The sequence below is a fragment of the Lepidochelys kempii genome, chromosome 14 (genome assembly GCF_965140265.1).
Source record: "Lepidochelys kempii isolate rLepKem1 chromosome 14, rLepKem1.hap2, whole genome shotgun sequence".
NCBI classification, from domain to species: Eukaryota; Metazoa; Chordata; order Testudines; family Cheloniidae; genus Lepidochelys; species Lepidochelys kempii.
In genome coordinates, this window is record NC_133269.1 from 25,721,088 (window position 1) to 25,744,732 (window position 23,645).

General features: G+C 46.9%; 1 protein-coding gene across 6 annotated transcripts in view; it reads right to left on the reverse strand.

The window, feature by feature from the left end:
- The window catches only part of DNAH9 (dynein axonemal heavy chain 9), a 399,480-nt gene that overhangs the window by 340,619 nt on the left and 35,216 nt on the right, over positions 1-23,645 (reverse strand). For all 6 annotated transcript variants that reach the window (XM_073310874.1, XM_073310873.1, XM_073310875.1 and 3 more), the window contains 6 exons: positions 22,539-22,653; positions 19,395-19,463; positions 16,884-17,010; positions 14,680-14,935; positions 11,520-11,761; positions 5,096-5,231 (listed from right to left, as the gene is read on the reverse strand). In XM_073310874.1, coding sequence (XP_073166975.1) covers positions 5,096-5,231; positions 11,520-11,761; positions 14,680-14,935; positions 16,884-17,010; positions 19,395-19,463; positions 22,539-22,653 — 945 coding nt within the window. The remainder of the gene's footprint in view (positions 1-5,095; positions 5,232-11,519; positions 11,762-14,679; positions 14,936-16,883; positions 17,011-19,394; positions 19,464-22,538; positions 22,654-23,645) is intronic.

Below are 23,645 nucleotides of genomic sequence, written 5' to 3' on the forward strand. Positions count from 1 at the left end.
GAAGAAAGGAGAGCAGCAGAATACGGACACTAGACTTCAGAAAAGTAGACTTTGACTCCCTCAGGGAACTGATGGGCAGGATCCCCTGGGAGAACAACATGAGGGAGAAAGGAGTCCAGAAGAGCTGGCTGTATTTTAAAGAATCCTTATTGAGGTTGCAGGAACAAACCATCCCGATGTGTAGAAAGAATAGTAAATATGGCAGGCAACCAGCTTGGCTTAACAGTGAAATCCTTGCTGATCTTAAACACAAAAAAGAAGCTTACAAGAAGTGGAAGATTGGACAAATGACCAGGGAGGAGTATAAAAATATTGCTTGGGCATGCAGGAGTGAAATCAGGAAGGCCAAATCACAATTGGAGTTGTAACTAGCAAGGGATGTTAAGAGTAACAAGAATGGTTTCTACAGGTATTTTAGCAACAAGAAGGTGGTCAGGGAAAGTGTGGCCTCCTTACTGAATGGGGGAGGCAACCTAGTGACAGAGGATGTGGAAAAAGCTAATGTACTCAATGCTTTTTTTGCCTCTGTCTTCACGAACAAGGTCAGCTCCCAGACTACTACACTGGGCAGCACAGCATGGGGAGGAGGTGGCCAGCCCTCTGTGAAGAAAGAAGTGGTTTGCGACTATTTAGAAAAGCTGGACAAGCACAAATCCATGGGGCCAGACGCACTGCATCCGAGGGTGCTAAAGGAGTTGGTGGATGTGATTGCAGAGCCATTGGCCATTATCTTTGAAAACTCATGGCGATCGGCGGAGGTCCTGGATGACTGGAAAAAGGATAATGTAGTGCCCATCTTTAAAAAAGGGAAGAAGGAAGATCCGGGGAACTACAGGCCAGACAACCTCACCTCAGTCCCTGGAAGAATCATGGAGCAGGTCCTCAAGGAATCAATTCTGAAGCACTTAGAGTAGACGAAAGTGATTAGGAACAGTCAGCATGCATTCATCAAGGGCAAGTCATGCCTGACTAACCTAACTGCTTTTTATGATGAGATAACTGGCTCTGTGGATGAGGGGAAAGCCGTGGACGTGTTTTAACTTGACTTTAGCAAAGCTTTTGATACGATCTCCCACAGTATTCTTGCCAGCAAGTTAAAGAAGTATGAGCTGGATGAATGGACTAGAAGATGGATAGAGAGCTGGCTAGATCTTTGGGCTCAACAGGTAATGATCAATGGCTCCATGTCTAATTGGCAGCTGGTGTCAAGCGGAGTGCCCCAATGGTCGGTCCTGGGGCCAGTTTTGTTCAATATCTTCATTAATGATCTGGAGGATGGTGTGGATTGCACCCTCAGCAAGTTTGCAGAGGACACTAAACTGGGAGGAGTGGTAGATACACTGGAGGGTAGGGATAGGATACAGCAGGAGCTAGACAAATTAGAGGATTGGACCAAAAGAAATCTGATGAGGTTCAACAAGGACAAGTGCAGAGTCCTGCATTTAGGATGGAAAAATCCCATGCACTGCTACAGACTAGGGACTGAGTGGCTAGGCAGCAGTTCTGCAGAAAAGGACCTAGGGGCTACAGTGGATGAGAAGCTGGATATGAGTCAAAAGTGTGCAGTTGTTGCCAAGAAGGCCAACAGCATTTTGGGATGTATAAGCAGGAGAATTGCCAGCAGATCGAGGGACGTGCTCATTCCCCTCTATTCAGCATTGTTGAGGCCCCATTTGGAGTACTGTGTCCAGTTTTGGGCCCCACACTACAAGAAGGATGTGGAGAAATTGGAGAGAGTCCAGCGAAGGGCAACAAAAATGATTAGGGGGCTAGAGCACATGATTTATGAGGAGAAACTGAGGGAACTGGGATTATTTAGTCTGCAGAAGAGAAGAATGAGGGGGGATTTGATAGCTGCTTTCAACTACCTGAAAGGGGGTTCCAAAGGGGATGGATCTAGACTGTTCTCAGTGGTAGCAGATAACAGAAAAAGGAGTAATGGTCTCAAGTTGCAGTGGGGGAGGTTTAGGTTGGATATTAGGAAAAACTTTTTCACTAGGAGGGTGGTGAAACACTGGAATGCGTTACCTAGGGAGGTGGTGGAATCCCCTTTCTTATTGGTTTTTAAGGTCAGGTTTGACAAAGCCCTGGCTGGAATGATTTAGTTGTGGATTGGTCCTCCTTTGAGCAGGGGGTTGGACTAGATGATCTCCTGAGGTCCCTTCCAACCCTGATATTCTATGAAAGACATCAGGGAAAAATCCATGGCTGGAAAGACCGAGGACAAAAAGGAGGTCTTTTAATAAGTATATCAGGAACAAAAGAAATCCTAACAATGGGATAGGTTCATTACTAGAAAATGATGGCAAAATTATTAATGATGCAGAAAAGGCAAAAGTGTTTTAAAAATTTGTCTTTTTCTGTACTTGGAAAAAAGCAGAATGATGTACTCATATCACATGAGAATGATGAAGAACTTACCAGCCAATTAGTAACTACGTAGGATGTTAAGAAACACCTACTAGGGATAAACATTTTTAAATCAGTAGGCTCAGATAACTTCCACCCAGGAGTCTGAAAAGAGTAAGATGAGGAGATCTCTGGCCCACTGACACTAATTTTGAATAAATATTGGAACAATGGGGAAATTCCAGAAGACTGCGAGAGTGCTAATGTTGTGTCAATATCCGAAAAGGGCAATTGGGATGACTGTGGCAACCATACGCTGGTTAGCCTGACATCAATCCTAGGCAAAGTAATGGAAAACATGATACGGGATTCAACTGATAAAGAATTAAAGGATAGGAATATACTTAATGCCAGTCAACATGGTTTTATGGAAAATTCTTCAAGTCAAACAAATTTAATTTCACTCTTTGATGAGATTACAAGTTTGGCTGATCAAGGTAACTGAGCAGACTCTGACAATCTTAAACTTTTATAAGACGTTTGATTTAGTATCACATGCTATTAGGATTAAAAAATTTGAACTATACAACATCAGGAGAGCACACATTATGTGGTTAAGGACTAGCTAACACACAGATCTCAAAAAGCAGTTGTCAGTAGGGAATCAGGACGTTTCTAGTGGGGCTCTGCAGGGATTGGTACTAGGCCTGATGCTGTTCCACATTTTCATCAACAACCTGGAAATAAATATAAAATCATTGCTAATAAAATTTGTAGATAACACAAAGCCTGGCAACGTGGCAAAGAATAATGAGAACAGTGCAGAAATACAGAGTGATCTGAATCACTTGAAAAATGGGCCCATTCAAACAAAATGTGTTTTAATACAGCCAAATGCAAGCTTACACGTTTAGGAACAAGGAATGCAGCCATCCCTGCTCAATGGGGGGACTGCATCCTGGAATGCAGTAACACTGAAAGGATTCAGGGATCATGATGCACAAGCAACTGAACACAAGTTCCTAGTGTGATGCTGTTACAAACAGAGTTCATGCGATCCTTGGATGTATAAACAGGGCAGTAGCACGTAGGAGTAGGAAGATGATTTTTACTTCTGCATACGGCACTGGTAAGACCAATACTGGAATACAGTATCCGGTTCTGGTGTCCACATTTTTAAAAGGATGTTGAAAATTTGGAGAGGGTGCAGAAAAGAGTCACACAAATGATTTGAGACCTGAAGAAAATGCTGTACAGTGAGAGACAGAGCTCAGACTGTTTAGTTTACCAAAAAGAAAACTGAGAAGTGACTAAATTACAGTACAGAAGTGCCTTCGCGGGAAGGAAATACCAGGTACTTAAGGGCTCTTTAATCAGGAGGAGAAAGGCAGAACAAGAACCAATGACTGGAAGCAGAAGCCAGACAAAGTCCAATTAGAAATAAGACACGTTATTTTAAAAGTGAGGGTGATTAACCACTGGAACAAATGGCCCAGGGAAGTGGTGGATTCTCCATCTCTTCAAATCCAGACTGTAAAAGATGCTTTAGTCAAACACAAGTTACTGGGCTCAATACGGGGGTGACTGGGTGAAATATAATGGCCTGTATTATGCAGGAGGTTAGAAAAGATGATCTAATGGTCCCTTATTAATCACAGGGAGGAAAGTGCCTGGCATGGCAAATGCTGTGAAGAGATTAACAGAATTCACCATATGGTCATAGCAAGCAGAAGAAATACACTTTACTTGTGTCATCTCTGTGCTGCACAGACCTGGGGTGGGTGACTGGGACCAGATTTCCTCATGGGCCAGGTCTCTTATTCCATTTGACCAGTCACAAACTGGACCGTTGAGCCCCTCCTGGATGTGGAAGAGGGGGTCACGCAGTGCCTAGGTCCTTTGCAGATGGGAGAGAGGCTCTCACTGGTGCCAGCACCACTCAGCAGAGCTGGGATCACGACTCTAAATTACATTGTCCATCGTCCTGTGTGGTGCTCTCCACCCCCGGCCCATTAGCACTAATCTGCTCTACAGATTTCTCTGCCTCCACTCAGTTTATGTGAGGGCTCCACACGTTAATGGGCTTCTCAAACACTTGCTGCGACTAGCCAGCCTATGGTGATGCCAATGGTACAGTGTCAGTGTAAGCACAGAGGCAGACCGAAAAAGAGCATCTACTTGTCTCCAGGGAGAGTGTGAAACAGAAATCAGGCAACACAGTGCTATTACCCTTCCTCCGTCTGTGCTGTGTTCCTCCAGATGGGAACCACAGCCTGGTAACGCCTGGGTCTCGAAGGATATGCTACGCTGTAATTAAACACCTGCGGATGGCCCGCGTCAGCTGCCTCAGGCTGAATGCCAAGCCTGAATAGTTATACAACAATCTTATAGTCCCACAGCCTGAGCCCCGCGAGCCCGAGTCGCTGACATTGGCCAGCCACAGGTGTTATGTGGCAGTGTTGGCATACCTGGAGCTAACGGAAACCACGTACATGTGGAGACTCTCAGTGCAGCCCGGAGCCATCCCCAGGAGCTCTGACAGGGCAGCTCAGCACACAATGACTCCTGCTCTTGCTGCACAGCAAAACTGCACTCCTTGTCCAGCTGCCTCCCTCCTGTCCAGACACAAACACCTCCTAGTCATGGACAGCAGGTCAGGACGTTCCAGCTACACACTAGCAATGGAAACCTCGCTGAGAGCAGAGAGGGGAAGCCACCCTGACCTGAGAAAGGACAGCTCAGTTACCTGTGTTTTCCAGGAGGTATTTGAGGGAGCACTCAATAGCGTTAAAGAATCCATCCAAGATCATTTCATCCACATAATCAACGTAGGCTTCCCAAACTTCGGAGGTGGGGTCTGCGGCAAACAGACTCAGGTTTTCCTGAAAAAAAATGGAAGTCACCTTCAAATACAGCCAGACTGAATTCGTCTCATGGTAGAATGACCCACTGGACCTTTATTAAAACAACAGCTACAAATTAATAGAGAGAGATTAAGCAGGTTGATAGCCTTCAGGAAGACAGAGAGCAGATAGGAAGGATGGTCTAGCAGTGAAGGTGCTAACCTAGCATACAAGTGCCCTGGGTTCTGTTCCCTCCTCGAACACAGACTTTTGTGTGACCTTGAATAAATCATTTAGCCTCTCTGCACTGGAGTTCCCATCTCTATGATGGGGCTAATAGCCCTGCCCTGCCTCACAGGAGTGATTCAGATTGCTCTGTCTGACTGCATTGTCACCCCTTACTCCCAACACACCTTTCAGGATCCCTGGGTCCTACACACACCCATCACAACATGATCCAGTGCATTACATGCCCCAATAACAATTATGTGGGTGAAGCCAGACAATCACTCCACTCTCGAATGAACTCACACAGAAAAATGATAAAAGACAAAAACACCACGTCACCCATGGGTGAACATGTTTCACAGAATGATCACTCTATATTTGACCCCTCAGTCCGCATCCTTACAGAAAACTTGAACAGCACCTCCAAAAGATGAGCCTGGTAGTTTAAATTCATAACTTTGCTAGACATTAAAAATCATGCTCTTCATAAAGACACTGGATTTATGACAGGTTTCAGAATAGCAGCCGTGTTAGTCTGTATCCGCAAAAAGAACAGGAGTACTTGTGGCACCTTAGAGACTAACAAATTTATTAGAGCATAAGCTTTCGTGGGCTACAGCCCACTTCATCGGATGCATAGAATGGAACACATAGTAAGAAGATATATGCATACATACAAGTTGGAAGTTGCCATACAAACTGTGAGAGGCTAATTAGTTAAGATGAGCTATTATCAGCAGGAGGAAAAAAAAACTTTTGTAGTGATAATCAAGGTGGCCCATTTAGACAGATGACAAGAAGGTGTGAGGATACTTAACATAGGGAAATAGATTCAATATGTGTAATGACCCAGCCACTCCCGGTCTCCATTCAAACCCAAGTTAATGGTATCTAGTTTGCATATTAATTCAAGCTCAGCAGTTTCTCCTTGGAGTCTTTTTTTTTTAAGCTTTTCTGTTGCAAAATTGCCAGCCTTAAATCTTTTACTGAGTGGCCAGAGACATTGAAGTGTTCTCCTACCGGTTTTTGGATGTTTTGAATGTTTGCAACAGAAAAGCTTCAAAACCAGACTCCAAGGAGAAACTGCTGAGCTTGAATAATAGATCATCTTAACTAATTAGCCTCTCACAGTTTGTATGGCAACCTCCAACTTATCTGTATGTATGTGTATATATATCTTCTTACTATATGTTCCATTCTATGCATCCGATGAAGTGGGCTGTAGCCCACAAAAGCTTATGCTTTACTGGATTTATGGTTTATTAAAACAATCTGCAACCCACTAACTCCCCTTTTTGTCCTATGACTGCAGAGGTATTAATGGGCCAATTCACCTTGAATGGTCTCTTAGAAAATGTGCTAACTACTTATGCTAAGTTTCAGAGGAACAGCCGTGTTAGTCTGTATTCGCAAAAAGAAAAGGAGTACTTGTGGCACCTTAGAGACTAACCAATTTATTTGAGCTCAAATAAATTGGTTAGTCTCTAAGGTGCCACAAGTACTCCTTTTCTTTTTACTTATGCTAAGCAATCTGTTCCACCATTTATTTAGCTGGGACACTGGTACCTTTCCCAGAGCTAAAGAAGACCTTTGTGTAGCTTGCAAGGTTGTCTCTCTCACCAACAGAAGTTGGTCCTATAAAAGATACTACCTTACTCACTGTCTCTCTAACCCAGTGGCTCTCAAACTGTGGGTCAGGACCCTGTTTTAATGGTGTTAGACTTGCTGGAGCATGGGGCCCAAACTGAAGCCTAAGAGCTTCAGCCCTGGGTGGCAGGGCTCAGGTTACAGTCCCCCCTCAGGCTGAAGTTCTTGGGCTTGGGCTTTGCCCCACCCCCACCCCAGTGCAGGGCAGTGAGGCTCAGGCTGTGGTCCCCTCTCCTGAGGTCATGTAGTAATTTTTGTTGTCAGAAGGGGGTTGCAGTACAATGAAAATTGAGAACCCCTAACCAAAGGCAAAGTGTTGCATTTGCTACAGAGGGAGGTAAGGGAAGCTGTAACAGACACCAGTGACCTCCGGTAGAATTACTCAGGGAAGGGCCCTTTGTTTCCCGCTTACTATTTTCCTGTCATATCACTCTCTGTGCTTTCCTCTCCATAAAAAGAAAAGGAGTACTTGTGGCACCTTAGAAACTAACCAATTTATTTGAGCATAAGCTTTCGTGAGCTACAGCTCACTTCATCGGATGCATACTGTGGAAAGTGTAGAAGATCTTTTATACACCCCCCCACACACACACACACACAAACCCACTCTCCTGCCAGCCCCCCCATGTCTAACCTCTGGTCCCCCACCTCCCCAGACTACCCTGGACCTTTCTGCCTCTCTCTCCCCTTCCCCCCCCTCCCCCATGCACACAGTGAGGTTGTGACAGGAGAGTGGGTTTGTGTGCGGGGGGCGGGTGAGAAAACCTGGATTTGTGCTGGAAATGGCCCAACTTGATTATCATACACATTGTAAGGAGAGTGATCATTTTAGATAAGCTATTGCCAGCAGGAGAGTGGGGTGGGGGGAGGTATTTTTTCATGCTTTGTGTGTATAAAAGATCTTCTACACTTTCTACAGTATGCATCCGATGAAGTGAGCTGTAGCTCACAAGTATTCCTTTTCTTTTTGCGAATACAGACTAATGCGGCTGTTACTCTGTTTCCTTTCCATGTTATTAGTGCCTTGATTGTAATGCTGCTGCCTTTGGAATCGGTAATAGATTTCTGAGCAGTGAAGAATATTTCAGCCGATATAAAGGCTCCTAGGAAATATCCAAAGGAGGATGATAGGGATGCAGGCACATTAGAGGAATTCCTTGCCACAGGCTGTGTTCTGATGGGAAGTTGATGAAAAGAGAGGGGCTTAGCACTGAGAACTTCCCTTCTGCATTTATATACCTGAACTGGGCCCACATCATAGAATCGTAGGACTGGAAGGGACCTTTAGAGGTCATCTGTGCTCATGGCAGGACTAAGTATTATCTAGACCATTCCTGACAGGTGTATGTCTAACCTGCTCTTAAAAACCTCCACTGATGCAGATTCCACAACCTCCCTAAGCAATTTATTCCAGTGCTTCACCACCCTGACAGTTAAGAAGTTTTTCCTAAAGTCCAACCTAAACTGTCGTTGTTGCAATTTAGGCCGATTGCTTCTTGTCCTATCCTCAGAGGTTAAGAACAACAATTTTTCTCCCCCATCCTTATAACAAACTTTTATGTACTTGAAAACTGTTGTCATGTCCCCTCTCAGTCTTCTTTTTTCCAGACTAAACAAACACAATTTTTTCAATCTTCCCTCACCTCACTCCAGGTCATGTTTTCTAGACCCTTAATTATTTTTGTTGCTCTTCTCTGGATATTCTCCAATTTCTCCACATCTCTCCTGAAAGGTGACACCCAGAACTGGACACAATACTCCAGCTGCGGCCTAATCAACGCAGAGCAGAGTGGAAGAATTACTTCTTGTGTCTTGCTTCCAACACTCTTGTTAATACATTTCAAATGAAGTTTGCTTTTTTTGCAAGTGTTACACTGTTGACTCATATTTAGCTTGTGATCCAGTATGACCCCCAGATTCCTTTCCACAGTCCTTCTTCCTAGGCAGTCATTTCCAATTTTGTACGTGTACAACTGACTGTTGCTTCCTAAGTGGAGTACTTTGCATTTGTCCTTATTAGAGTTGCCAGGCATCCCATTTTCAACCACAACGCCCGGTCAAAAAGGGACCCTGGCAGCTCTGGTCAACACCGGAGCAGGACTATGGCTCCATACAATTCCCGGAAGTGGCGGCATGTCCCCCACTCTGGCTCCTAGATACAGGGGCAGCCGGGCAGCTCTGTGCACTGCCCCCACCCCAAGCGCCGGCTCTTTAGTTCCCATTGACCGGGAACCGTGTCCAATGGGAGCTGCGGAGGCAGCGCCTGCGGATGGGGCAGTGTGCAGAGCCACCTGGCCACACCCCCACCTAGGAGCCAGGGCGGGGATATGCTGCCACTTCCAGGAGCTGCCTAAGGTAAGCACCGCCCAGACCCTGCACCCTTCACCCCCTCCTACACTCCAACCCCCAGCCCTGAGCCCCCTCTCACACCCAAACTCCCTCCCAGAGCCTGAACCCCCTCCCACACCCCATTCCTCTGCCCCAGTGCTTGGCCCCTCCCGCATCCAAACCCCTTCCCACACCCCAACCCCAGCCCTGAGCACCCTCCCACACTCTGAACCCCTCAGCCCCACCCCCCTCCTGCACCCCAAACCCCTCAATGCAAGCCCCACCCCAGAGCCTGCACCCCCAGCTGAAGCCCTCATCTCCTCCCACACCTGCTCCAGCCCAGTGAAAATGAGCACGTAAGCGCAGGTGGGCAAGAGCAAGCAACGGAGGGAGGGGGGATGGAGTGAGTGAGGGCAGGGCCTCGGAGAAGGGGTGGGGCATCGGGGCAGGGGGCAGAGCAAGGCTGCTCGGTTTTCTGTAATCAGAAAGTTAGCAACCCTAGTCCTTATTGAATTTCATCCTATTTACTTCAGACCATTTCTCCAGTTTGTCCAGATCATTTTTGAATTCTAATCCTGTCCCCCAAAGCACTTGCAACCCCTCCCAGCTTGGTATCATCCGCAAACTTCGTAAGTGTACTCTCATGCCATTTTCTAAATCATTAATGAAGATATTGAACAGAACCGGACCCAGAACTGATCCCTGTGGGACCCCACTCAATGTACCTTTCCAGCTTGATTGTGAACCACTGGTAACCACTGATAATTGAATAGTCAGAGTTGTGTATCTTTGGAAGGGCCTTTCTCTGGGAAAAATCCCATTGGCTCAAGCTATCTATATGAGCTACTTACACAATCCGCATTCCCATAGTATCTGAGCACCTCACAATCCAGTGCATTAATTTTCACAGCACCTTGCAAGGGAGGGAACAGCCATTGTCCCCATTGTACAGATGCAGACCTGAGGCTCAGAGAGACTTAGGGCATGTCTACACTAGCACTTTTGTCAGTATAACTTCTGTAGCTCGGGGGTGTAAAATAAACACACCCCTGAGCGACGTAAGTTACACCAACAGACGCACCAGTGTGGACAGCGCTTTGTCAGTGGGAGATGCTCTCCCACTAACACAGATACCACCACTCATTGGGGGTGAATTAATCATGTCAATGGGAGAGCTTTCCCAGCAGCACAGAGTGGCTACACGGGAGATCTTACAGTAATGCAGCTGCGTCGGTACAACTGAGCTGCTGTAAGGTCTCTAGTGTAGACACGGCCTAAGAGATTTGACCAAGGTCACACAGAAAGTCTGTGGTAGAGCAAGGAATTGAACCTCAAGTCTCCTGCTAGCACTTTAACCACTGGACTAAACCCAAAATGTATGTCACCTCCTCTGGTCAAAGAAGCAGAGACTATTCTGGTTCTGGGGACTGAAATTACACATTCTTGGGAAATAATTCAAAATGTGCAAGTCAGACTGTTGATTAAACAGCTCAACAGCACTACAAAGAGATTCAGAGTAATAGAAAATATAACATTCAGAAAAGCAGAACAAAGACTTTTGGACTGTCTTTCAGCAGACTTGCCAGATGGGGCTGTTCCTCTTGCATTAATTTAGTAGCTAAATCTGAGTCGATTTGACACTTGAAATGTGAGCCTCCTCCCTGAGCCATGAAATCGTTTAAAGTGCCTGCTCTAAAATCTAATCACCAGGTGTCAACAGAAATTTTGACCCCGGAACAAACTCTGCTTATCGTATGTTTATTGTTACTGCTTGGAGTGCAAGTGAGGGCAGAAGTCGGGAAGGCGATGGAAACGATGGATTTGGGGTTATGGAGCCACATGCTCACTGAGCGGACAGGGGCATAAAACCGACTACAGTATTGCCAACACTGAACATCCAAAACCAGGAGACAGGTCCCGCACAATCATGAGATTGCCTGAAAAATCAGGAGATTCTTTATATTTGCCTTCTGGATTTTGGTCTTTACTCAAACTTTTCTCCAGAATCATGAATACTAGAAACTTGGTGGGAAGAGAAGCAGGCTCTATGGACAACCAATACCCCCCAGCAGCATTCTGTATCTGCTCTGTAGCACGGTAAAACTGTGCCAGGACTCTCTTCACCTTCACCAGCGCATGGATTCTCAGCCCCGACTCTTTGATGAGGTTGTAGCGCTTTTCTAGCCGTTCAGGCCGGTCATCCAGACTGAGCACATTTTCCTTTTTCCCTTCTTTCCTCTCAAAAATCGGTGAGACCCACGATCTCATGATGCTCTGAATCTCCTCGACATTGTCCTTGGCTTTCTGGATCCTTCGCTCAAGGTCATGAACGCTCTCGATCACCACGGAGATGTGCTCCCACAGGCCTTTTCAACAAATAAAGAGGGTTTGGCTCAGGCTCTGTCTATGCTACAGACTTCTGCCGGCATAGCTACGTGGGTGCGGAGAGGTGTGATCTCTGCCTGACACAGCCGTGCTGGCGGAAGCCCCTCGTGTAGACACAGCTGTGCTGGCGGAAGCTGCACTTTTACCAGCGTAGCTTGTTTCATGTGGGGCACTGGAATCAGCAGTACCAATCGAAGTGCAGGTTTGCTGATACAAGCTGCACCCACTCCAGGAGTGCTTAGCTGGCACCGCAGACTGGTGTTGCTCTACCAGCAAAGGGCTCCTAGTCAAGACACTGCCTGAGCATTTTCATAGCAATTCAGCAGGGCTTGCACATATTCTCACTTTGGATTCTGTTAGGAAATGCTCCTGAATTTTCCTTATGGTCACACGAGTCCCCCATGACCACTGCATAGGTCCCAACATGGGGCAGAGCTAGCCCTGAATGCCAGACACCACCAAGCCTCGTATCACCAGCAAGAGAGTCGTTGGTCTCTCCCAGCCTTTCCCGAATTCTTTTCTCCTGCCAAGAACTCACAATAAAGGCACCCTGCTTCCCCTGGTTTCTGCCAACAGTACTGTCTGTGTTCAAGCCAGGCCCACAGACCCTGCTTCCGGAAGTGGGAATGCCCCTCTGACCAGAGCTCTGCTGGAGAAGCAGCAAGGCACGGGGGACAGAGTATCCTCTGTGTGCAGGGTGTCATTGAAATATCAAAGACAGGGCAAATCCCAGAGCTGGGAGCCAGGCCAAGCAGGGGAAATGTTCAGGGGAGAACAGGCTTAACAATGGTTCTCCTACCCCAGCCCTGCCCCTCCCCAGGCTCACTCTTGCTGTGCTCCCTCCTGCCCCTGGAGAAGAGAGACACCCACATCACAGCCCCTCAAAATTCTCCCCTCCCCCATCCCTCACACAGAGGAGCCCATTAGGATTGCCAACTTTCTAATCACAGAAAACTGAATACCCCTGCCCTGCACCCTACCCCAAGGCCCTGCCTCCTGCCCCATCCCTTCTCCGAGGCCCCACCCCCACTCACTCCATCCCCCCCTCCCTCCGTCACTCGCTCTCCCACCCCCACTCACTCATTTTCACTGGGCTGGGGCAGAGGGCTGGGGTGTGAGAGGGGGGTGAAGGCTCTGGCCGGGAGTGTGGGCTCTAGGGTGCAGGAGGGGGCTCCAGGCTGTAGCCGAGGGGTTTGGAGTGTGGCATGAGGCAGTGGGTTGGGGTGCGGTAGGGGGTGAGGGCTCCGGCTAGGGGTGCAGGCTCTGGGGAGGGGTCAGGGTTTGGGATGAAGGAGGGGGTTCTGGATTTGGGGGTGGGGCCGAGGGGTTTGGAGTTTGGGAGGGGGCTCTGGGCTAGGGGTGTGGGCTCCAGGGTGGGTCCAGAAATGAGGGGTTCAGGGTGCAGGAGGGGGCTCTGGGCTGGGGGTGTGGGCTCCAGTGTGGGGCCAGAAATGAGGGGTTCAGGATGCAGGAGGGGGCTTTGGGCTGGGGGTGTGGCTGAGGGGTTTGGAGTTTGGGAGGGGGCTTTGGGCACAGGCAGAGGGTTGGGCTGTGGGAAGGGGTACAGGCTCTGGGGTGGAGCCAGAAATGAGGGGTTCAGAGTGGAGAGAGTATTCCAGGATGGGGGTTTGGGTGAGGGAGAGTGTTAGGGTGCAGGCTCCAGGTGGCACTTACCTCAGGTGGCTCCCGGAAGCGACCGGCATGTCCCTCCAGGAGTCGCGCAGAAAGCCTGCCAGCCCCGTTGCACCGGCAGTGCTGCCAACCAGACTTTTAATGGCCTGGTCAGCGGTGCTGACCAGAGACGCCAGGGTCCCTTTTTGACCGGGCATTCTGGTTGAAAACCAGACACCTGGCAACCCTAGAGCCAGTTCCACTGCCAGGGGACCCTGCACTGCCCCGGGGGTGGGGCTGGATTTGCCCCATGAGGCCCTCTGGCCACCACCACAGCTGCCAGCACATGCTCAGCCCAGCATGTGGGCTTCTCCATCCCAGTCACAGCAAGCGCTTGCATTTAGAGGCAGGTGACTCAGGGGCTGACATGGGGAAGAAGCTCCGTCCCAGGCTTTATGTTCTGTCTGAAGCGAGGCAATTTCTCAGCACCTGATCATCCCCAAAAGGTGGTTTTGCTTTGGAGAGTCATAAGAGCAAAAGTACTTCTGGTCACCCCATGGATTTTTGGAAGGAAACGAAAGGGCATCTTCCACCAGTTCATTTTCAAATGGGAATATTCACCACCAGGAAACTGTTCTATTTGCACTTAAAATTAACGAGGTAAGAACTGACGTAAAAGCATCCTGAGGTAATGGTGCATATGAACAGCCTGTGCATTATTAATCGTACTCTTCATTTCACGCTTCTAGAAAAAAATCTATTTGCTGCAGTGACCTTTCCTGGGAATAATCAGGCATCAGCGCTGCACAGGCCTCCCTGGCTCTAGAGGGGTTCAATCACTTTCCATTCTGGTGTCAGAGCACCACTGGAAGAGTGACCAACCGCCCCAGAAATCACCACTCTGGTACCCCCGAAAGCAGCACCTCCCCATAGCAGTTGTTAGCAGCACTGGGGAGACCATACAGCAGGGTCTCACTTTTCTTGTGTTTCAGCCATCCAACTGCTTTATTTTTAGCAAATTAAAGAGGTCAGTGACAACAGCCCGTAAAACGGCCCTCCTCCAATGGTAACACTGCTTTTCTCGTGAGCTTTCAAATGTCCTTAAACACAAAGCTACCAGTCCCAGACCCTCCTCCAGATGCCACAGTGCCCAGGAAGGGAGTGGATGGCCATAGTGGAGGAATGTGAGCACATGTCCATGAACACATCTGACCTGGGAATCCCAGCTGAGGAGTAGGAGAGCAATGACTCACCTGCACCTCCCCAATCAGTGGGTTTGTGGACTTACCTTCTGTCTTCCAGTTCAGTGTCTCTTCTGCCTCTTTCAGCCTGGAGTCAATATCCTGCAGCTGCCCCTGCACCAGAGGGTATTCCACCTCGAGGACTGTCCTCAGGATCTTATTGTACCCATTCACCATCAGCTCCAAGTTAGCCACCAGCTTCCGGTACGACTCCTTGGAGGAGTAGATTTCTGCTGCTGTTTCGGGGATGCTCTCCACCTGGTTTGCCTCCAGATAACTCACTTCCCTGAGCACTGAAATCAGCTAGAAAACAACCAGTGCAGATAGACTCATTGTGATAGGGTGTCCACCCCCACACAGGCCCTGAAGGGGTTAAGGTGCTCAGGTGGGCCAATTACCTACCCAGGCTGCACCTGGACGAGAAGCCAGGGAGCAGGGATTGATTAAATGAGGCTCAGCTAGACAGAAAGAGGAGGGGCCTGTATAAAGTCCAGGAGCTGAGGGCAGAAGGAGGCTGCAGAGTAGCCTGGAGTCACTCACTGGGAGAAGGGAGGTGTGTTTTGAGCAACAGAGGCATGCAGCCTACAGTTCTCCCTGGGATGAGGCAGTTGTGTGACTGGTAAACTCAGAGAAGGGGAAAGAGCCAGAAATTATGGCAAGGCTCAGGGAAAAGCCAGTAAGGGCCAGGATAGAACAGACTTTTGGTGCTGACTTGAGGGCCCCTGAGCTGGAACATGGAGTAGAGGGTGGGCCCAGGTTTCCCTGCCAGCTACTAGGGAAGTGGTGCAAACCAGACAGTGGAGAGCGGACTGCCTGGGACAGTTTGCCCAGGACAGCTTTGATACCCCAGAAGGGGAGGACCATAGTGACCTGGCCAGAGGGCTGAGTCACAAAGAAGAAGTTGCAGCTCCTGGAGTGAGAGGGGCCACAGGGCAAGACAGGACAGGTGAACAGACTGCCAGAGGGGGTGCAGCACCTGGAAAAAATTAATCCCCAAAGCGGCCAGGGGGAGGCACCCTAGTGGTGAGTAGACCCCATGGACTCATTGTTTCTTCTGATGACACCTACAGAACTGCAGTCCAGGGACTGACCCACTCACCTTCTCTCAGTTAGCTGACACTTTTCTAATTCTGAACATTTTTTAGTTTTCAAAAGCAATGATTTGGGGGTGGCTTTTTACTTATAGGGGAGCTTTTCTCTGACAAGTGACCCACAAATGCATCGTACTGAATGTCTCCCACCAATCTCTATACCAATGTACTTTAAGAACAAGTAACAAGATGGTTTTTCTAGCTGCCATCCCAGCAAATTCCTTGCAACCCCTGAAAGCCATGCTGGGCATGTTCCTTCTCAAACATCGACCCAGTGACACCTGTGCAACCTTCTCACCTTCATGGAATTTGCACAGGTGTAACTCATTGGAACTTAGCAAACAATTTTCTTGATGATGCACAAAAAGGAATGGACTCATGCTTCCCCCCCCTTTGAGCTATGTGGTCTCTGTGATGCTAATGGGAATATCAGAAAAACAATGATAAAAACTGAGGTTTTTTACCAGTAGATACAACTATAAATGCACTGAGAGAGCAGAACCGAAAACCTCTGCTTAGCCACATGGCCAGCTTCAACACAAACTTCCTATAAACAAAATCCTCTTTCCCCTACCCCCAACTAAAAATACATCAGAGCCAGAGCCCCTTTGTGTGCTTCATGGACCCTGCCTGGATTTTCTGTTGAATCCATCCCCAAGGACATATCCTGTTTTATACCACTGAAAAAACAGGTCACCCTAACACAAGGACAGTGAATTCTTAAAAAGAAAAGGAGTACTTGTGGCACCTTAGAGACTAACCAATTTATCTGAGCATAAGCATTCGTGAGCTACAGCTCACTTCATCGGATGCATACTGTGGAAAGTATAGAAGATCTTTTGCATAGTAAATTCTTACAGCATGAAGCATGCAGGCTCCAAAACAGCTGAATTAGGATTTGTGTATGAGGTACACAGGAATTTCCACTGGAAGGATTCACTTTGAATATGATATTTAACAGGAGACATGGCCCAGGAGGAGGAGAGTAAATTCAAGTTGTCTGTCAGGGAAGATGCTGCATGGTGCTGGGAATGCACTTTTAGCAGAGTGGGTCCAATGCATCTTCTTGAACCCAGGGTAGCCCCAGTGAAATACAGTCACGTGACAGGGTGCAATGTGCAGTAAGTCTTGCAGTGAGATTAATTATCTTCATATTTTACCTGCAGATCAAAATTGACTGTGATCAGCTTGGTCTCTGGATCTCGTCTTATAACTGGCCGGGTGAGATTATACTGTGATTTTTCAGACACTGTCTGGGACCAATCCTTATAGAGCTTCTCCTGATACCTGCCAGAGACAACGTTCATCAGGCATCTGCCAGTCAGCCAAAGAGGCAGGTCTGAATGAAAGATAAACCTACTTCACAACTCAGAAATATGAATGAATTTTAAGAAAAAATATCCCACAGCACCTCCACAAAGACCAAACCTGCAAATACATGCATGAGGAAACTGGGAAAATGCAAATCAGAAAGTCAAAGATTTCAGGTAAGATATTCAAAAGCACCTGAGTGATTTAGGAGACTAAGTCTCATTTTCAAAAGTGCCACACCAACAGATTTTCAAAGGTGTTTGGTCCCCAAAAGCTGCAGATCGGTGCCTGGTGGGATTTTCAAAAATGCCTAAAGATGTTGTGTGTTTAACTACCATCAATGTCATTGTTGACAATCCCACTAGGTGCCTATCTACATCTTTAGGCACCTGTGAAAATCTGGCTCTGGGGCACTTAGGAGCCTATGGGTATGTCTACACTTTGAGCTGGGGGTATAATTCTCAGCTCAAATTGACATACGTGCAGTAGTTCTGAATGAGCGAAAACAGCAGAGTAGCCATGAGGGTATGAACGGTGGGAGGAGCTATCCTCCCTGCATACAATCCCATCAGAAGCACTAGGTAGGCATGCAAACAGCTAACCCCTCCCACCACTCGCCCAGCCATGGCTACACTGCTATTTTAGCATATGCTGGTATGTCTCTTTGAGCTGGGAATCACATCCCCCGCTCAGAGTGTAGCCGTATGCTAAGTTTCTTTGAAACCAATGGGACTTAGGTTCCTAAACGTTTAAGTTGCTTTTGAAATGGGGACTTAGGATCCTGGACTGTTCTGAGAGTTCTATCCCGTGTCATGACAGCTGGCACTGTTGAACCATTATTTGAACATTTCTAGCCCCTCAGCTGTTAGGAGGAGGACACTGAAATCTGGCAGGCTGGTAGAATCATAGAATATCAGGGTTGGAAGGGACCCCAGAAGGTCATCTAGTCCAACCCCCTGCTCGAAGCAGGACCAATTCCCAGTTAAATCATCCCAGCCAGGGCTTTGTCAAGCCTGACCTTAAAAACCTCTAAGGAAGGAGATTCTACCACCTCCCTAGGTAACGCATTCCAGTGTTTCACCACCCTCCTAGTGAAAAAGTTTTTCCTAATATTCAATCTAAACCTCCCCCACTGCAACTTGAGACCATTACTCCTCGTTCTGGTAGTCCTGAAGTCAGACAGGGTTTCATGGGGACAGTGAAAAGCAGCTATCTAGATTATGCCTAATTATACGCCATACAGTCTCATCATTTGTGTATGTGGAGTTTGCTCACCTACTGAAAGTTTATAGCAGCACTTCAGCTTCTGCTAGGCTGTACCGCACATGCTCCCTGGCACCAAGGAGACTCCTGCAGCATTCCCAAGACATCAAAGGGGTTGTAATTCCATATGGGGCACAGTCAAAAAGTTTCTTCCTCCTCCTTTCACCACCAAACCGAGGTTTGGCCTAGAAGCTTGGAGCATGGTGGGTGGCACCTTGATGGAATGAGCTTTCCACCAGTGAGAACTTCTTAATTCGGCCAAGGCTGGATTCTCAGTTAATTGCATTGCCAATTAACACATTCCTGAATGGTGAAATTTCACCCCAGTAACAAACAGCAAATCTTCATATACTTACCCCACATGAAAAGTCACAATTTTTGATGGAAAATGGCAGGTTTTTACCCATAGTAGTTAATATTAATTTTTGTGGGAATCACTCCACAACTGGGGCAAAACCACAAGGTATTCTGAGTTTTGGGAAGCCGGTAAGAGGATGTTTTTCCACATGGATGAATTTCTAGTCCTAGTTGAGTGTCTAAGAGGAGAACATAATGTTTGCTGCCTGTACACTGGTTAGTGCTACCATGGCAGAGCTGTGCTGGGAAACATTGTCAAGAGATCCACACTCCGGATCCGTCCTGAAGGGTCTTTTATAGGGATTCTTCACTACATTGATTTCATGTTGTAATTAAAACGTCTACCCTTTTCATCATCCATTTAAGAGCCAGCTCTTCTAATAAGTCTGTATCAGGAGAGATACTCCAAGGAGGCCAGCCCTTTATTTCTCATTAGCTGATTAACATCAGAAAGCGATTCTGTGATACACACCTGCCAAGTGAAAACCTCTGGAAAACAAGCCAATGCAGAACAAAATAATACAGTGCTTCTAATCACAGAAAAACAAAACCAAAGGCATCTGATTTAGAGACTACAAGTGCTTAATGCAAGCTACAAAGTAACAGATTGGCTGGAAGCTAGGGCTCTGCTCCAACGCCCACGGGAGTCAACAGGAACCTTTGGATACTCCTGTGATGTGCAGCTGAATCAAACCCTTATATAAGATAGGGCTAAGTTAGGGCTAAGTGAACAGACTTACCTTTCTAGCAACTGTACCATGTCTTTGTACTTCTGTATCATTCTTTTTCCTTCAGGGGACTCCAGGCAACTATCAGTGGAACAGAGGCATTGTTACACAATGGATGGAAACTGTAGATTACCTCCTTGTTTCAAACACATTTTTCTGAAAGCATTTCATGCCATGGGCAGGTGCCATTTTAACAATCCTGGAGTTTTAGATTCTATACATGTGCTTTCATTTAAGATTAAATCTAAGTGTATTTGAACTCTTCAGGGCAGGGATTGTCTTTGTTCTGCATAACAGGGCCCTGGGTTTTGACAGGGGTCTCTAGGTGCTACAGTAATACAAATAATAATCACAGATGATTTATCTGCCTTCTCTTAAATGTTTTTATACTGCTAACGGCTCAGGTTTAAGTGCAAGACCCGTGCCATTCTTAATGTAAGGTTCATCACTTTTTTTTTTTTTTTTTTTTAAATACCCCACATGGCCAATATGACACTTGGGGGCTCCCAGCATTGCAATTCTGCAATTCCCCCATTCCCCGGTTCTCCCCTTCTACCTAGCCTTAGTGCAGCGCTATTGAGCGTGGCAATTACCCTACCTCCCCCCAGATGCCACTGCCTTATGGAGCTCATGAGTGCCATAGCTCTTTGACTCTCCTAGCCTCTCTTTGCCCAGCAGAGCTTGGACGGATTGCAGACTCTTCACGTCCCCAGCTTGGATTGCCCTGTGCAATGTAGGAGAGAGCTCCAGCATTCCCATTTCTTCATCTGCATTTTTGGTGGCTGAGAGTTTTGCAGAGCACCCCCACAGCTGTACTCTCTTTGTGATGCCTGGATTACTGTACCAAGCAATAGCAGGTTTAGTACATAAGTCTTTACAGTTGGGACTTTTTAATTCACCCTTGTCCATGTTTTAGTCTTATTTAAATCCATGTAAAGTTTGAAAATCAAGCTATTTTGTTAAACTAGAGAGAACCAAAAAAGTTAAATGCTACGTAAAATGTCCCAAGTGTCAGACTGAAGCATCAATGGCTTGCAAATGGCCTGATCAGCTGCCTTCAGCCTTTAAAAAACCTTTGATTGTACCCTGGATGTAAACCCCAACCTCAACTCCTCAGCAGTCACGAGAGGGGAGAAAACGGAGCTCAGGAGCAGCTGCCTGTGTCCTGACTCTCCCTTTGGGATTGTGGGGGAACAGGTGGGGTCTGGGCAAAGCTGAGACTGAGAGGACTGCGTAGGGGGCTCTGAGGAAGGCAGATTGACCTGTGATAGAGCCCGTGTTCCAAGCCCTCAGGACGGTGGCCTAGAGCACTGTGGGATTGCACTGGGCAGACTTTGTACAACTACAGTGCCTGTGCTTCCCTTACACAAGAACTAGCATTGCAATGCCTCAAAGTGAACCACTGAGGGCTCAGGCATGTCATACAGCTATTGCACTGGACACACCTGTGACACGCTGGAAGCATAGGCGTGATGTGTTTCATGTGGTGTCCATGCAAATGCTCTCTAATGTAGAGAGCCTGAGGGTACCACTCCAGTGCTGTGCTGTAAAGGAATGGCTAGTGACTGAATTCAGATGGAATTTTTTTTTCTTTACAAATGTTCAGGTTTATCATCAAAAAATGTGAGGGGCTTTGGTTTTTTGATGAAAATCTGAAATTTTTTCACAAAAACCAATATTTTTTTCACAGAAATTTGCATTGAGTTGAAAGGCCAGTGTCTGCCAAACAAAAGTTTTGGACCAGCTGTAAGTAAGGCCCAGAACTCCTTCACACAGATCACTGTGCAGTCACCTTCCCGGAAAAATATTCACATATGTCAGGGCCAGATCTGAACAAGGCTTCCTCACCCCACCACAAATGCCCTGAGCTAGTCAGTCCTCATCTTCCCTTTTTATTTTTATTTTACCTTACAAGCTGCACGTCTGCTACAGCAGCCTCTCACCTACAGCTGGAGGGCAGGTTATTAGCTGAGCCTAATGGAGTGAACAGAATCTGTATAAAATGCAGATCTGGCCTTTCTTCGCGGTGTATAGCATTTGCTGTGAAAGCTTCCAGGGAATGCAATGGATTTGGGTTATGTGTATGGGGCAGTGGGTACGGGCTTCCATTCTCACCCTGTTAATGTCTTTATTACTACAAACTAGTAGTATAGTTAGGGTTGCAGCACACAGGCTATTGATAGCAAAACACTGGACAGAGCAAAGGGAATGTCTTATTAGAGGACTGTTTCAAAAATGCAGACTCATCACAGTTTATAATCCCTTCTAGCAAGAACCAGCAGCCAGAGTCACCCCACGCTCCAAGGTAATGCCAATGGAGTTCTTTCAACCGTCATGAACCAAAACCATCAAACTCCTTTGCTTAGTTGCTTTCTGCTTCCTATGGCTTTATCAGGTGTGCCTACAACCAGTCTCAGGCCAGTAAGAGATGAAAGCAGCCAGTATGTGGGGACTGTTTTTACTAGATGACCCATAAATAACAAAAAAAGAAATGTTCTGATGGAAAAAAATTTCAATATCTTCCAGGTTTGCCCCTTAATGGAGCAATTGTTTTCAATCCTTCTCATTTGTGGACAAGCAGCACCCCCACTGACCTCTGCCAATGCACTTCAATCCTGACCCTTAGCCCCCTTCCTATTTCAAACCTGGAAACTCCACACAGTTCTGCCAATGCTGCTCGGTCTAGTACTACAGCTGTCCCTGCTGCAGCAGTGCAAAACCCCTTTCCCTTCACAGCTCTGCCAAGGTGCCTTAATCACAACCTGAAGCATCCCTATTGTTCTAGTCCTGGGCTCCTCTTGAGCAGAGACTATCTATGCAGGATTGTATAGTGGTGGGGAAAAGGTCCAATAACTCCTTCACTTCGAACCTAAACCTATGTTTGAAAGCTGATAAGCCCTGTGCATCTACCCACTGTGCCTCTTAATCATTTTACAACCAACCCAATTAAGGAACTTATTAAAAAATGATTTCAGGAAAGCTGAAAACACAATTGTAATTACTTCTCCATGACAAACACACTTTACCTTTCTGGCTAAAAAAGGATTTTTAGCTCGAATTAGAATACAATAGTCAACACAGGATGAAATTCAGATTAATTGAGAAAAGGGATCGAGATAGTTAAAACAATAACTTATCTGTGATAAAGATACGCACGGATGTGTGATGTGCCTAAAATGACTGAATGGGACCTGGATCCGGTCTCTCAGCTCCTGAGCCCAGCGCAAAGCCCCAGCTACCAAGGACATGTTCCTGTGCACGGAGGGGTAGCCTGAATGAAGACAAATGTAACTTAAAGTGAGGATTTGAAGGTATTTACTACACAGCTCTGCACAGTATATCATCCCCAACAGCAGAGATCCCACTGATGATAACATGTCTATTTAACGTCCCCCTGATTTCCTAGGATTTCTCTTCGAACCCAGCATTTTGGAATCATAATACAATCCTGGAGCAAAGGCAGGCTTTAACTGCCTACTTGATGGGGGATCCCAGTCAATGTCTGTCTCAATCTCTTTGCTCTTCTTTAAAAAGAAAAGGAGTACTTGTGGCACCTTAGAGACTAACCAATTTATTTGAGCATGAGCTTTCGTGAGCTACAGCTCACTTCATCAGATGTTTACCGTGGAAACTGCAGCAGACTTTATATACACACAGAAATCATGAAACAATACCTCCTCCCACCCCACTGTCCTGCTGGTAATAGCTTATCTAAAGTGATCAACAGGTGGGCCATTTCCAGCACAAATCCAGGTTTTCTCACCCTCCACCCCCCCACACAAATTCACTCTCCTGCTGGTGCTAGCCCATCCAAAGTGACAACTCTTTACATAATCAAGTCGGGCTATTTCCTGCATAGATCAAGGTTTTCTCACATCCCCCCCACCCCCATACACACACAAACTCACTCTCCTGCTGGTAATAGCTCATCTAAACTGACCATTACCAGCAGGAGAGTGAGTTTGTGTGTGTATGGGGGTGGGGGGGATGTGAGAAAACCTTGATCTATGCAGGAAATAGCCCGACTTGATTATGTAAAGAGTTGTCACTTTGGATGGGCTAGCACCAGCAGGAGAGTGAATTTGTGGGGGGGGGTGGAGGGTGAGAAAACCTGGATTTGTGCTGGAAATGGCCCACCTGTTGATCACTTTAGATAAGCTATTACCAGCAGGACAGTGGGGTGGGAGGAGGTATTGTTTCATGATTTCTGTGTGTATATAAAGTCTGCTGCAGTTTCCACGGTAAACATCTGATGAAGTGAGC